The sequence below is a fragment of the Equus quagga genome, chromosome 9 (genome assembly GCF_021613505.1).
Source record: "Equus quagga isolate Etosha38 chromosome 9, UCLA_HA_Equagga_1.0, whole genome shotgun sequence".
NCBI lineage: Eukaryota > Metazoa > Chordata > Mammalia > Perissodactyla > Equidae > Equus > Equus quagga.
The window spans coordinates 56626663-56642898 of NC_060275.1; the positions used below are offsets into that span (position 1 = coordinate 56626663).

The 16236-nt window shown below is 38.3% G+C and overlaps 2 protein-coding genes across 8 annotated transcripts in view; both read left to right on the forward strand.

The window, feature by feature from the left end:
- The window catches only part of SEH1L (SEH1 like nucleoporin), a 28946-nt gene extending 19280 nt beyond the window's left edge, over positions 1-9666 (forward strand). The window contains exons 6-9 of one of the 2 annotated variants that reach the window (XM_046671164.1): positions 3676-3816; positions 4556-4713; positions 6065-6215; positions 8903-9666. In XM_046671164.1, coding sequence (XP_046527120.1) covers positions 3676-3816; positions 4556-4713; positions 6065-6215; positions 8903-9101 — 649 coding nt within the window. In that variant the 3' untranslated portion in view covers positions 9102-9666. Of the gene's footprint in view, positions 1-3675; positions 3817-4555; positions 4714-6064; positions 6216-7273 lie in introns of both variants that reach the window. The other variant, XM_046671165.1, reaches the window with a different exon arrangement.
- A 3328-nt stretch (positions 9667-12994) lies between these two features.
- CEP192 (centrosomal protein 192) overlaps positions 12995-16236 on the forward strand; it is a 114542-nt gene continuing 111300 nt past the window's right edge. The window contains exon 1 of one of the 6 annotated variants that reach the window (XM_046671159.1): positions 12995-13085. The gene's annotated coding sequence lies outside the window, so the exon portion shown is untranslated. Of the gene's footprint in view, positions 13086-13152; positions 13500-16236 lie in introns of those variants that run through there. The other 5 variants (XM_046671163.1, XM_046671162.1, XM_046671160.1 and 2 more) reach the window with 5 other exon arrangements.

Sequence of the window (16236 nt, forward strand, 5' to 3'; positions counted from 1 at the left end):
GCAATTCAGAATGTTGCTACTTGTGTTTTTAAGGGGTTCTTATACCTGCCTTCTACCTTCCTAGATTCATGTTTGCGTCAGAGAGGCTCTGTCTACAACGGTGCTGTTCAGTAGACTTGCTGCGATGATGGAAATGGTCTGTATCTGTGCCTTCTAATGCAGGGGCCATTAAACCACATGAGACTATTGAAACTTGAAATGTGGCTCCTGCAGCTGAGGAGCTGAATTTGTTAATTTTTATCCATTTAAATTGAAATAGGCACATGTGGCTAGTGGCTGCTGTATTGGCTAGCACAATTCTAGAAGATAGGAACCCTCCTCTACAACCTTGTGAAGTTTTCATAGCCTTTAAGCTAAAAAAGCTAGGAACACATTAAGAGTACATTTTAAAGAGGCTTCGTGAAGAGTTAATGTTGTTAATTTCAGCCTTAGCTGAGCAGAATGAATATGGAATCATAAATCTAAAACTTAACAGATGGACCATTTCTAAAACTTGGAAAATAAAAAAGTACTTCATAAATAAGATTTTAGTAGAAGGATAAAGAACTTGTAGTTGGTTCTGAAAGTAAATACAGGGGAGATAGAAATACATAAGTACTTAAAAGAATCCAGTGATAAAGGTAATTCGAGGTTGCTTATGACTCCCTTAGCCAGCAGAATAAATCTAGATTAAGGGCTAGATCCCTTCTATTATCTCATATAACAAGAAACTTGGTGGTGGATCAATTCTGGTGTTAGTTAAGTTGCTCGGTGATCACATCAAGGGCCTTAGTATTTTCCATTTTCTGCTGTCATTCTGAGTGTATTGGTGACAGCTCCCTCTTAGCATCACAAGAGCAGTTCCAGGTTTCACATGCAGATATAAAGAAGGGCATTTCCTTTCATGTGACTTTTTATATTAGAGAGAGAAAAGCTTTTGTAGAAGCATCTTAGGAGGTTTATCATCAGATCCTGCTAGCCAGAATTGGGTCACTCATCCATACGTTAGTTGCAAGGGAGTCAGATAGCAAGTGTCAGGCATTTTCTGCATCTAGAATGAAGGGGAAGGGGCATTGAGTAGGTAACAGTGTCTGCATGTGTGTGTGGGATTGACATGAAATTATCAGACCTTTTCAGTTTACCTATTTTTGGATCTCTTGGTCTGGTTCTTTGAGGTAAGAGTTGTTGAAGGTTCTTATTTAGAGTAAACTTGTTTACATGGAGGATATGTGATAGACGACTATGTAGCATCCAGTTCTTAATACCTAATGTAAGTAGTAACACCATTTAATACACAGGAAGCATTTGTCAAATTAACCAATATTGGATATTTTTATTTTTATTGGTGAATAAAGTATTAAGGCAGACCTGGCGTTGACAATGATAATACAAGTGCTGTGCATTTATATTGGTTACAGGGCACTTTCACATATATTATAAAATTTGAATCCTAACAACCACCTTATCAATAGGATAGGTAGCTTTTATATTATTACAATTTTACACATGAACAAACAGACTAACAAAGTAAAATGACTAGACTAAGGTCAAATATAGGAGTCAGGACCACAGTGTTAGAAGCAAAGGTGTGGATGAGATTGCTCACAGTGATCATATAGAATGGAAGAGGTCAAGGAGAGAACCTTGAGGCACACTAGCTTGGAGATAATTCTGAAAGATTGTTGGGGTGTAAAGAATGCTAAATATAGAATGCTAGGAACACCAATATTTCCGGGGAGGGTGGTGGAAGGATGAGATAAGGACATTGCTCTAACCCCCTCTCTAGTACTCAGGGTTATGTGCTTCAGTTCTGTCCCTAATACTTAGTTGAAGACATAGAAAAACATAATAGAAAACTCTGATTTGTCGTCTCCTTCATTATCTTCTTAGTCTCCATTTGCAGATACAGAAATAGAATTGTAAGGATAAAATAGACTTTGGCATAGCTTCTTTTATCACCACTAAAAAAACTCAATTCCTCCTGTTATCAGGTTAACTTTTTTATTTACATTCAAATACTTAGGAAATTCAGTTACCCTTTTCTTAAAAAAGATATTAATGGCTAAAGTCAAGATCTCGTTCTAGTTAATTTTGTGAAACTGTTTTAAGCCAAACTTAAAAAATCAAAAGAAGAAACTCAGGAGGTTCTATCAGCTTCCTAGGGCTGCTGTAACAACTTACTACAGACTGGGGGCCTAACAAAACAGGAATTGATTCTCTCTCAGTTCTGGGCCCAGAAATCTGAAATCAGGGTGCTGCGAGGGCTGTGCTGCTTCTGAAATCCTACCTGGTCTCCTCAAGCTTCTAGTGGCTCAAGGAGTTCCTTGGCTTGTGGCAGCATAACTCTAATCTCTGCCTTCACATGGCCCCATTCTGTGTCTCTGTTTCTCCTTTTCTGTCTTTTCTAAGGCCTAGGCTAAATCCAAGATGATCTCATTCTGAGACCCTTAATTACATCTGCAAAGACCATTTTTCCAAATTAGGTCACATTCACAGGTTCTAGGGGTTAGGCCTTGGCCATACTACATACCGCAGAGGTAAACTCTGCAGTGATGCATTGTCTAATGATGTCTCGATCAACAGTGGACTGCATATATGGTGGTTGTCCCGTAAGATGGGTATCATATAGCCTAGGTATGTAGTCGGCAATCCGTCTAGGTTTATGTAAGAGCTGTAGGGGAGGAAGAAATTTTCCTCTACCCTTTAGGGTTCTTCTGGCTAAGCTAATAGTTAAATTGACATGAGACAGATTAACAGGAGAAAAGTGAAGAAAAGGTTCATGACATATACACATTGGAGAAACCTAGGAAAACCAAGTAACTCACCAAAATTGCTGAAGCCCTCGCCTAAATACCATCCTCAGCTAGAGGCAAAAGAAGATGTTGGGGATGGGGAGAGTCAAGGACTTCAGAAGGAAGGAAGCAATTCACAGATTGGTGAAAAGGAGCAAACATTTAGAAAACAAGTGTTTGGCTACACGGAAATAGGAGAACACAGAGGGGAGCCCAACAAACAGGTTTTTCTAAGTTCCTTCCTTTCTACCACCTAGTTCATGTTATGCTAAGGTGATAGTTCCCTTCCTGAGACAGGTTTTTTTTTTTAATCTGAATTCTTTTAGGCAGTTAAGGGGGAGATAACAAGAAAAACTTTCTAAATATTTTGTTTCTTAAAAATAAGCAGCCTAGGGGCCGGCCTGGTGGCACAGCGCTTAAGTGCGCATGTTCTGCTTCAGCGGCCCAGGGTTTGCCTGTTCGGATCCCGGGTGCGGACATGGCACCTCTTGGCACGCCATGCTGTGGTAGGCATCCCACATATAAAGTAGAGGAAGATGGGCATGGATGTTAGCTAAGGGCCAGTCTTCCTCAGCAAAAAGAGGAGTATTGGCAGCAGTTAGCTCAGGGCTAATCTTCCTCAAAAAAAAAAAAAAAAAAAAAAAACCAGCCTAAAATAATCTTCATGTTATAGAGACACATTTTGGGGTGGCTGGTTTTGTTCCCCTTTGGTACACTCGATCCTGTTCACACAACCGTGATATCATCTAATGACACATTGCTCAGAAGGTATCCCTGTCATTTAGTGACACATGACTATATTTCATTGTGAGCAATATGAAAAAAATTGAGGTACCTCGACATGTGGCTTTAAAAAAATTTTATTTCTGAAATTTTTAATGTAAATTGTTTGTTTTTTCATTAGGAAATATGCAAAAGCTGAAACCCTCATGACAGTCACAGATCCTGTCCATGATATTTCATTTGCTCCAAACTTGGGAAGATCTTTCCATATTCTCGCTATAGCAACTAAAGATGTGAGAATTTTTACTTTAAAGCCTGTGAGGTGAGTTTTTGAAACACTTACTAATTTGCAAGTGCTGTTAACTCTTGATTATTGTCGTTTATGGAGGAGAGAGTAGAGGCAACTATGATCTGAAGAGTGGATACTGTAATGAACGTTTTACCTATAAATATATGACTTTGGGGGATCGAGGATGAGTAGAGAGGAGATTTATATTTTCTTAATTGTGTTTTAGTTAGACTCATACTAGTAACAGTTGGATCCTCTGAATATAATTGGTATTCCATAAATGTTTGAAGAATAAGAGATGGCAGTCTACTTTGGGAAAAGTGTTAGCATAGGAACATTCTTGAGTAACCAATTTAGCTTTAATTTTGAATTATGAGTTTCAGTTCTTTTTCTTTCCTTTTTTCCTTCTTCTCTCCTCCTATTCTTCTCTTCTTACTGTTTTCCTTTCAAAATTAATTATCATCATCTCTTTTATTCCTCTACCATGTTTTGGGGAATAAAGTTCTCTTTTGTTGTTTCTTTCTTCTATGAAACAGTTAGTGAATATCATTTATGTAGTAAGATCATGCCAGGTCCTGGGGAGTCAAATGAAAGTGACATGGTCCAGCTCTCAATGAGCTAATGGGGGTTTGAGGATGGCATAGATGTGTCCATTATTATAAAATAATATTGTAAAATAAATTATAAAATAAGTATATATTTATTTATTAAAACTTTTCTCAGAATTCCTTAGGAAAATTTTTTTATTAACTTTAATTTTTTTTATTAACAGGAAAGAACTTTCTTCCTCTGGTGGGCCAACAAAATTTGAAATCCATATAGTGGCTCAGTTTGATAATCATAACTCTCAGGTCTGGCGAGTGAGTTGGAATATAACAGGAACAGTGTTAGCATCTTCAGGAGATGATGGCTGTGTAAGACTGTGGAAAGGTAAGATTTCACTGAAGGAATTGATGCTTTATGTTGCCACTTTAGAATTTTCACTTAGAAGTGTAAACTCTGAAATATTTTGAAAAAAATTATCTTTCTACAGTTACTTTTAATTAATATCTCACGTTAATTTTTATTTTGCACCATCATCAGTTTACTTAGCTCATAGCAGTTAATGACTAATTGAATTGTTTTTTAAGTTTCCATGTGGAACAGAGCCACTTTTAAAAGTAAAATTAATTTGTTAACAGAATATGCAGTATTTCCAATAAAAATACAGCGTTTGCTATATGTGTAACTTGTGTGAGTGCTCTGCAGACTCAAGACAGGACTACAGTCGTCTCTTATTAAATAACTGCTTTAGCCAACCAGCCATTAGTAAGAGAAAATCCTTTATCTTCCCCACTTCTCTACAACTCCCAAAAGTCCAAGAATCTTGGGGCCGTTGATTCTAAAAGTTTGTTGCAAATGCCACGCTGAGCTCTGCTCACTCTGGTCAGTCGACACTGACTGTGGTTGCTGTAGTGTGGTCTTTACTTTTCCAGGATGTTTGTCCACTGGGCAGAGGTATCCTTGGTCCGTGCACCACTCTAGGGGATGGCGTCCCATACTTAGGATCCAAAATTATAGTTTAGTTAATTAGCCAGAGCACTATTGTTTCCCAAAATGCAGGTTAGCAAATCTCTCATGGTCCGTTTGAGGCTGTGGTAGAACCAGCCTATAACTTACTTTTGTCATTGTAATTTTGCTGCGCTTTCCTACCTCTGGGCTTTGGTCAGGACCACCCACCTCCAACTCAGTAGGCTCCCCTAACTTGGGTTTCCTGGGCTCAGTGTCTTCAGTGACCAATTTTGCATTTAAAGATTTAGGCCATGTTGAATAAACCACTCAAACCCCAGAGATTTTGTTACCTACATCCATCTCTGAGGACATTAGGTACCCACATGACTTTTACTTGGATAACCATGAAGGCAACTCTAGTACCCTACATATACATGTAATTGAAATTCATTGTAATGAAGACAAAGAATTTATTTGATATTAAATTCAAAATGTGATAATATGGTAGCTTAGAGAATTATCTCTGTTAATATTTGTCTTTTAAAGAAGGGAAGTGGGTGATGAAAGCTTTATGTTTTTTAGATTAGTAGTTCTTTCAAAACTTTAAAAAAATTGTTAAAATTGAGATATATGTATTTCATTTAAAAAATGTCTTTAACATTTATCCTGAGAGAAATGTAGCCCATAGATCTCTCCCATTGCTTTAATTGGTTTAAGGACGTGAACACAGATTTGTGCCCTTGAGCATGGATATTAATCATGTTAATGTATTTGACCATTTTCCTTTCAGCTAATTATATGGACAATTGGAAGTGTACTGGTATTTTGAAAGGTAATGGGAGCCCTGTCAATGGGAGTTCTCAGCAGGGAAACTCAAATCCTTCCCTAAGTTCAAATATCCCAAATCTTCAAAATTCATTAAATGGATCTTCTGTTGGCAGGTAGGCTGTTTTGTGGGAAAACTAGCAATTATCTTCTTTTTAAATCATTCTGGTAGTCATAACTAATGGTGTGTTAGTTTATGGATTTTAAGATTGAAGAAATTCACACTTAATTATGACGAGTTTAAAAATTCACTTTTGTTAGCTCTGTGTGTGGCTTACTTGATTATAATATTTATAGGCACGTTGTGAGGCCATTTAACAAACTAAATTATATTCTGAAATTTATGGTCTATCAGAAATGTTTATAACTTTATTTTACTTTGCTTCTGCAGTAATGAGATGGAGAGGAAATATGGGATAATGTAATGCTAAGGATGTTAGTCCTAGATGAGCATCAGTGTGTTGTTAGTGCTGGTAGTGTAGCCTTTGAGTCAGGTCAAACTGAAATTTTAAGTAAAATAAAATACATTAACGCTTTGTAGAAGAAGGTGAGTTAAGTGTGTGTGTTTAAAACTTTAATGGAGATTTTAAGAGGAAATGGTAAATTCTGAGTTCGTGATTTTTAGAATTTTTAACATATTAGATTATCTTAATAAAGAATGTTTGATGTGATCTAAAGAGTCATCCTCTTGTTTTCATATTCAAATTTCAAATATGTGAATTTGTAAAATAAAATTATTTTAATATGCCTTTGTGAATAATTCGGCATGATTCAGGAAACTTCAAAGCACAGCCTTAACAAACTGTCCTGTGGTTATCCTGTTGTCATCTTAAGTAAAAGAAGAAAATTGTATTTAAAATTTCTTAAACTATTTTTATATTGTTAATATTTTTATAAAGAAGTCCTGGTATTTGATTTTGAGGTTTTCAGTATTTGCATCAACAATTTCAGGCTACTATAGAAGATATCCGATTATAAAGATGATTTCATGAAGCAAAAGCTACTACTGTTAATTAAAAAAAAAAAATCTGGTTTTTGGTTGCTATCTGTACTACATATTCTTTTTTGGAAAGAGCTTTGAAGTTTTGATCTGTATTCTTATTGTTCCGATAACCGTGTGTGTTAGATCTGTGATGCATTTTCCCTTCTCCATTTGTATTATGTCCTTTAACAGAAAGCACAGCTGAGTACCAGCTAACTGGAGTAACTTTGCTGTTTTGCTGCTTGTTGCATGCACACAGGAATGGAAAGCGAGCTCCTTTTCCCCTTCCCCAGCGCCGTTTGACCTCTCCCAAGATACACCAGCAGCCTGCTTACTACTAAACGCAATCCAAAAGGCCTTTAAAAATACAGTGTATATCATTTTTTTTTGTACTAGCCAGTTTATTGACACTATTTGAAACTTTTGAAATATAAATGGAGAGGCTTTTTGTTGAGACATTGTCACCAAAACAATTTTTTGAAAGTTCCTGAAACTAACATGGGTTTTAAAATTAAAGGGATTGTTACCATCCTTACAAGTAGTTGGGAGGAGGGAAACTATCACTTTATTCCATTTGGAGAGTATAGGCTTATTTCATTTGTTTTTTAAAACAAGAAGCTACAATGATGAATTTTTGTAATTTTAATTTGAAGATTAACTATTTTTCATAAAGATTGTTTTGAGTGCTAATTTGTTTACCTTTTGTAGAATTGGTTTATACATGATATTATTCAGTACAACTGTCATTTCTTTGTAATATTAAAAAATATTAGTAAAGGAGTGAGAGAAGTAGTAATAAAATGAAAGTAATTTGACTGTACAATTTGTAGCTAAAGTAAACTTTTGGTATTGCTTCATTTATAATTTGGTAGTAAAATGAAAACACCTTTGTAAGTTTTCAATTCATATTCACTAAGAGATAAACATTTCTAATATATGCTGTGTATTATTATGGTGTGATTCCATGGCTGAAAGTTTCCTTCAAGTAAAAATTTGGATACATACATAAGAGAAGCAGTTAAAATTTTGCTAAAATTGTGCATGCACATTAACCTCCACATTCCATGTCCCAGGATTTTCTTAATTTAGTTGGCTGCTTCATTTAGTTCATATCCTCTAGAACTCTGACTTTGATTACAAAGCTGTAAATCTTTGTTTGCTAAAATGCATAAGTGTTACGGGTAAGTTATAAAATGGCAGAAGAATAACAATAGGACATATTATTTGAGCCCTTTTACTTATTAAAATTTTGTACTATTCTAAGGTTTTTGCAGAAAAACAGCTTAGTATATTCAAGGATTGTATTTCTTTGAAAGTATGTTGCAATAGCTGACCATACTGTGTGAAAATATTTGAATTGGTTCTCAGTATCATGTACACCTAAAAAACTGTGTGCCTGCTGCTACTACAAATGAATCATTGCTTAAAATAAAGAAAAAAACTTGTTAGATTTGTAAATTTACAGGATAGCATCAAATATGTTTCTGAGAGATTAGAAAATGTTTTAAATTATAAAATTAATGTCTTGTTTTATAACATTTATATTGATAATTTTTTTAACATTTTAAGTTTAACAGATTGTATTTCTTTCAAGTTTCCACACTTGCTTAAGCAAGCTTGATTTGAGTAAGGGTCTTGATTTTTGCTATTATGTTCTATTAGTTTTGGCATGAATATACTAAAGCTTTTTTTTCCAGCATGTGGTTTCTCCTCTTTGGTTCTCTTTGTATTTACTACTTTTCTCTTTTTCTTCTGTTTTTTTTTTTTTTTTCTGTTGTTTTGTTTTGTTTTGGTGTTTTGTTCCTGTCTTCATTGTTTCAGGTATTTCTTTCCCCCTCTGGATTCCCCACGGGCTGGATCGAGATGGTCCAGTTATGCCCAGCTCCTTCCTCCTCCTCCTCCTCCTCCTCTGGTAGAGCACTCTTGCGATGCTGACACTGCCAACCTCCAGTATCCTCACCCTCGCAGACGATCTCTCTCTCGGCCTCTTAATCCCTTACCTGAGAATGAAGGGGTTTAAAACACTGATTTAACACTTAAAGGCCTTATTCAAGTGCTTGTAAATGCTTTCATTCCTGGCTGCTTTTTGTTTTTCTTCATTTTCTTTCAGAAGATTTTTCTAATTTAGGGTTTGTCTTGCATGTGTTACAACCAGAACACAGTGTTTGGAACCTAAATGTGTTTGTGCTTCTCCATCAAAGGAACATTTACTGCATTGGTCCGATAACCTTTGATGAAATGAGATGCGTACAAAGTAATGTTAACTGTGATATACACAGTAGCTGACTTCAAAGTGCCTGTTCTGTAAATTTTATTTTGAACTGTTATCTTGGTGTTAAGTTTCTTATGGTTTGTCATATTGGTTAATATGAAAGCATATCATTAAAAGGTTTACTTTGCCTTTGAGATATTAAGAAATGTGTTTTAATTTTACAGGCTAATGTTACAACTGACTAGTTTGTAAAATAAATCATTCCTGTGTATAAAGCAGCAAAATATAATGTGGACTGTTTGGTCTTTTTTTTTTTAAAAAAGAAAATTGCCGTTCACTACTTGGAATTACTGTTTAAAGCTTTTGTAATTATTCTCCAAGTAGATTATTTAATAAAATATATTTTAAAGATATGAATCTGTTGCTTTATAAGAATAGAATATATTCTCTTTGATAGTTGGTAAAGCTTATATCTCCTTAAAATACCATGTTACTAAAAAACAAAAATAAAAAAAGGGGGGGCTAAGCATGACATTTATTTAAAAGGTAGAAAGTCAGTATGTAGACCGACATCTAGAACTGACACATGTTGACTTTCAATCTAAATAGATGACATTAGACTGTTTTCTAAAATGATACTTGTAAAATTTGAAATTAGAATATACTTGACAGTAATTATGGTAAAATGATTAAAATTGTGGGGTAGTAATAGTCTTTTTAGTTCAGTTTTCTCAGGATTTGTCAAGGATTTCACTTCCTTCAGAGCTAGAGAGAGATGTAATTTGAACAGCATTTTATGTGTCTATCAGTTAATCACATATAAATGATATAATTGTCTATAATTTATAAGCTAATTTTCAAAGACACCTTTCCTACGAATAGTGTCATACCCCTAGAGCTTATTAACATGCAAAGGATAAAGAACTGATAAGATACATTGTGTTAATTTTAATTTAAGGAACATTTTGAGTTTTGTTGCATATAATCACTAAAATGTTTTGTTTGTAAAGTTAGCATTTTAGCATTCCAATGTAAGAAAAAGAATCCTAAAAAATCCTTTCCAAATAATTCTTAAAGGTCTTCCTTCTGTTAAGGGACTTGTTTTAGACTTGTAGGCTTTTTTAGGTTCAAAGCAAGAAGTCTAACTTAAGGCAGACTCTAGCTCAGAATTAAGAATTCATGTCTTTGAGATTTCAATCATAGAGTTGCCTGGGGTTAGATTGGGATAATGAATTGGAACAGATTCTCACTCCAAATTACTGAATATGGAGCATCTTCTATGTCCAAGATACTGTGCTAAACACTCTGAAATATGTAAAAAATAGGTAGTCTGCATACAAACTCATTCTAGTGAGAGAAGGCATCGTCAGAATTTACAAAAGGTGATGATTCAGCTTCATAATAAAGGTTGAAACAGTATAGTAGTATAAAACATTTATTTGAGCTGGCAGGATTTGGAAGGGATGTGGGATTTCTGCAGGTGGAGTAGTAGAAGCAGAGGAGGGTAGGAATTCCAGGGTGATGGCCCAGATGTAAAAGGACAGGGACGTGTTCAGGCAACAAGATGTAAGTAGTAGTCTGATGAAAGGTTCATTTGGGGAGCTAGAGAGATGGGAGGTTAATCTGCAATCATACTTTGTGGTCACATTGTAGAAGGCTAATTCCCTGGGAGGCACCCCCGGCCATGGGGCTTCTGCAACCTCTACTCAATATCTAAGGAGGTTTGGATTTCACTGGGAGTTCTATTTCTACTTTTCATTTAGAAGGTAAGGTTAGATAATAGCTAATATTTCTTGAGTACTCTCATGTGCCAGTGTTGTTCTAGGCACTTTTATGTGAGTTAACTGATTTAATCCTCACAAGAAACCTCTGAGGCTAGTGCTCTGATTAACTCTATTTTACAGATGGGGAAACTGGCAGGTTAAAGCTATTTGCCCAAGGCTATACAGCTAGGAAGTCAGAGAGCCAGGATTGAGATCTAGGCAGTCTGGCATCAGAGGCTTTCCTGCCTGCAGATACTTTGGATTATAGACCCCTGTCACTAGAGAGTCCTACCAGGTTATTGAGCATTGTGGGGAGAGCTTTGCTCACTTGATTTTTATGGAGGAAGGACATTTATTGAGTTGGGTACCAGGGATACAAGGTGAATGACAGTCTGGAATATACAGACATTCCAGCAGTTCACCTCCAATGTATGGCCATGGTGTAAATAAAGGAGTTAAGATACTTTGTGAAACAAGGGTGGGTCATTACACTCAAATAGCATACTTTCAGCTCTAGAGCTAAGCATTTGGTTTATTTTTCAGGATTCAGAAACTTGAGATTTTGTCCACTTTCTCTGTTCATTGAGTGTGGACAAAGGTAGTTCAGGGGTAATTACGCTTTGCGACTGCCGAAAGGCTGGAAGGTTTCAAGAAGAGATGTCAAGAGAACTGCAGAGACATCACTGAGTTTGACAGGAGGCCAGCCTGATAGATGAAAGCGAGTGTTAAACTGGTGCTCAGGACCAAGCCAGATGACGTGGAATGAGTGATAAGGTGTGCAAGTGGAGACATGGAAGGAGAGAGAGAATGGTCTTAGGTGATAAAACAGAAACAAGGAAGGTTTCGAGTTTTGGGTTTTTTCCTTCCTTTTTTGGATAGATGCAGCCCTTTTCAAGGCAGAGAGAAAGGAACCAGGGGAGAGGGTATCCAGGATTGATAGGCAATATTGTACAGGTAGAAAGGAAAGTGATCAGATAGATGTCTCTCACTGCTCTCTTCCCCATGCTAAAATTAGGAGTAGGGACTGTTCAACTCAACTTTGTGTTTTTCCTTTTCTCTGCTCCCAAGTGTGTTGCACATCTTAAACATTCAATAACTGTTGGATGGATGAAGTTCAGAAGTTAGCTTTGGAAAAGAGACTCTCCCTCTGAGACTGTATGAAAGAAATTTTGAGTGTGAAATTGAATCATCTCTATGGTTTCAGTGAAGTAGTAGTTAAGGGCTTGTGCTGAGCAGACGTTGGTGATGGGGTTTGTGGCCTAAAGAGGAGGGGGAAACAAGGGAAATTAATTAGGGATGAATTGTCTCATCTCCTCAGCCATTTCCACCCGAGACCAACCTTACTCTCACAGAGGCCATTAGGTGTAGCGAACTATTCCTGAATTGGATTTCGAGGAATGATTTCCTAATTGAAGCTTATTAGCAGTGTGTAACATAAGGCAAGTGACACATTTCAGTGTCTAACAAATGGTGACAGAAAAGACCTGCACTTAGGAAAGGACAAAAAGGTGGTAACAATAATAAACTCAGGGTAGTATCAGGTTATTTGGTCACGGGAAATATTTGTATGTAAGGTGAGTGACAGTGCTTTGGGGTCTTCCAACTAAGTTAGATAAGCGTTAGTTTCAATTTGGCCCAGGCCTTGTAGCCTTGGAGGCGGCGCTTTCAGTTCACCTTATAGCGGGAAGGCCTTCCGCCGGGCATCAAGCATTGCTCAAGTGCGGCTCCGGATCTGCACAGCGCGGCTTCCTCGCTTCAAATCCAGGGATGCGCAGTCCTCGCCCAATCATCGGGTTCCTCTCGCCCCATCCCTTCGCGCTGTCCAATCCAAAGCCGACTCTGAGTCCCCGCCCCTCGGCTGGTGCCGCGAACAGACGTAAACCCGAGGGGCGTGCGGTACGGCCGATCCGTGCGGCTACCGACGCTGGGGGGCATGCGCACGCGCGTTTGCAGCTCTGCCGAGACGCCTTTGCACCCTGCAGACGTTCTGCCCGCCTCTCGGCTCCTGCAGTTAGGGGTCGTGGGCTCGGTGAGAAGGGTCTTCCCTCTCTTGACGTGCGGTTCGGGAGGAGGCAGGCGAATCCACTTTTGGCCATCCTTTCGGCTGCCAGGCTGGCGGGGCAGTGACGGTTGGGCCAGGAGCTGGCTTTGGGGCACAGGCTCCGGGCCTGGGGCTGCGGGGGGCTGGCCTGAGTCGGCCCGCTCCCCTCCGTCCACCCCTTCGCACCCAGCCCGACTGCCACGCTCATTGAGTTTAATTGGACGCTTCTATGTCTGAGGCTCTTGGGCAAGCTTGAGAGATGGGTTTTGAAAGATGCGTGTTTTGATTTTCGGGGATGACATCCTTGTCCGTCCATGTCCGTGCCCCCCCGCCCGCGGTTGCTTCCAACTCTTGAGGAACAAACGCGTTGTGCTTTGCTCTGGAGTTTTCTTTTGCAGAGTGGTATGTTGACCTGCCGTGTTTGCCTCTTACGTAGCATCACCGGTTCTGTTTCTCGTTTTTGTCTAAAACTTTGACCCTGGAAATAGTATCATTGTTAACTAAATACCGAGGGGTCTGCCCGGATCGTTCGGTTATTGACTTTTGGTTTCTGCTAGGCCGCGTTAACATTCGCTTTACTACATTCCTTGCATCTGATTTCTTTATGAAAAAAACTTGAAATGAGACAGTGTTTAATATCGTTCTGTTTATGGTAAGCTTTTAAAAGTAATGTACTAAATGCCTACCTAATTCTAAAGTGTATCTTAAAATGCCAATAGTAGCTGATGAGTGTTGGGAAAGTTTGACTGTGTTTTTTCCCCACAGTTTATACTTGTAAGTGTGTTTAATTGTACATGCAGACCTCCAGTTAACGACTGGAGTAAGTGATATTTTACGTATCCAGAAATGTAATTAGACCAGTTAAGTATTAGTAACCTCAAATGGGAAATTTGAGGTTACTAATTTAAGGAAATAGCAAGGGAAATCCCAAAGATGGTTACTTAATTCAAATATATTTAAAGGAAAAATAATAGGAAGTTCGAGAATTTTCCCTTCTGGGAAAGCTTTAGGAGTATGGCATGTCTATGGATGGTTTAGAACAAGTGTAATCTTTTCTGGAAACAAGGGAGCCTAGGTATTAGATTACATCTTGTGGAATCTTGCACTGGGTTGTGTTACTATTGCGCCTGTGACAAAGCTCTATCCAAGCACTTAACGCTATGTCTCATAATTGGTAGTCATTGTCAGCTCCCTGAGGGTTTTTGTATTCTTGGTGCAGGGAGAGTGTCTTTCCTGATTCGTGTTTGATAAAGATTGTTGCCAGAATGAACCTTACTTAATATTTGAATTTTCTTGGATTTGACTCCTTCTAAGTAGGGATAACTCTTAAAGAGTTCAGTATATATTTTAATGTGGTTTGTATATTTGTAAATGAATGAATAACTTAGTAATTACAGGAGTAGACACTGGGGGACTAATTGGAAGACTTATGCAGTAGTTCAGATTAAAACGTGATGGGCAGCACATGCTGGGAATATAGAAGTGGATCTCAGCTCCAGAAATACATTTGCATTTAGAAGCATTAGAATTTGGGAAGAGGACGGGTGTATTTTGAACATGCTTCGAAGAAGAAGGATCAGAATGGTTCCAGGTGTCTGGCTTGTATAGCAAGAGAATAAGGATTTGAGTTTGAGATAGATGTACACTGCATGACATAAGATCTGAGGTCAGAATCCTGGGTATCCCTAATATGTAAGGAGCAGATAGAGGAAGGGGATGTCAAGTGAGGTATAGAAGTAGTAATTTTGGATTCTTCTAATACACTTGGCTGTGAAAGGAAGGTGAGAAAATGGTGGCAGGAAGTGCAAATGAAGGATGGGAACAGGTTTTCCACCTCCTCCAACCTAACGGGAGAGTTTTGAACATGTATATAGAAATTAAGAAGAGGAAATAGAAATATCGAAGAGAGGAAAATACTGGGGCATGTCTGAGAGGAGGGTGCTTACATGATGTTTGGTGATGAATTTGCTGTGTATTGACATAGTTTGAACACATTCAGTCATTCAGCAAATTTATCAAGGGTCTGCTCTGCATGGCATTGCTTTAGAAAAGAATTCAGTGGTAAAACAGGCTGAGTCCTTGCCCTCATGGAGCTTACATTCTGGTACAGTCATGTGCCACATAACGACATTTTGGTCAACAATGGACCACATATAAGATGATGGTCCTGTAAGATTAGTACCATACAGCTTCATACCACATAGCCCATTTCTAGGAACATATTCCTGCCATTAAGTGACATGTGACTGTATGGGGAGGAAATAGTTAAAGAGGTGAATTATATAGCGTGCCAGATGGTGGTCAGGACTACAGAAAAAAGAAATGGCGATCAGATTGGAATGCCATGCTAGACTGTGTAGATTAATGAGGGAAGTATTGACAGGAAAGTGGACATTTGTACAAAGACATGAAAGAAGTGAAGGAGCAAGACAAGAGTATATCTAGGGCATTGGTGTACTGGGCAGAGGTAGGAGCAAGGGCAAAGCTCTGAGGCAGGAGCTTTGTTACCCTACCAGGTTTGTTTTTGCCCACTGCCCAGAAAGCCAAACACCAAGATGACGAGATTACAGCAGAGAGAGGGTTTTAATCACAAGGCAGCCATGTGAGGAAGCAAGAGCGTGAGTCTCAAATCTGCTTCCCCGAAAATAGGGACTCAGGGATATTTATGGGGTAGGTGGCAAGGTGGTCTGAAGTGTGGAGATAGATGATTGGAGGTGAGGAGAAGTGAGGTAATTGCTGATCTGCACGAGTGTGGTCAGACTTCATGCCTCTTCATAGGATGTGTGCTCAGAAAATGGCAGCATTAGTGTGATATGAGGGTGGAGTTTCTAGCCTCGATGTTGAAATGTCCCCTATCGGACATCAGCGCAGGCCCAGTTGATTAGTTGGTGGTCTCAACCGGCCTGGAGTGGACAGAGGGGTTCTAATTCCTGAAGAACAGCTCAAACACCCATTACCGCAGTGAGCCAGGCTCTAGGGAGATGATATCTATAGAAACCTAGTGGGAGTCAGAGATATTGCCTAAACAATGGGTGGGTTAAACAGCTAAAAGCTGTAATAAGTAATTGCAAAAAGGAAAAAAACCTTTAGTTCCTAGCTACTTAATCATCAATGGCTGACTGTTTGCCAGGTTCATTCC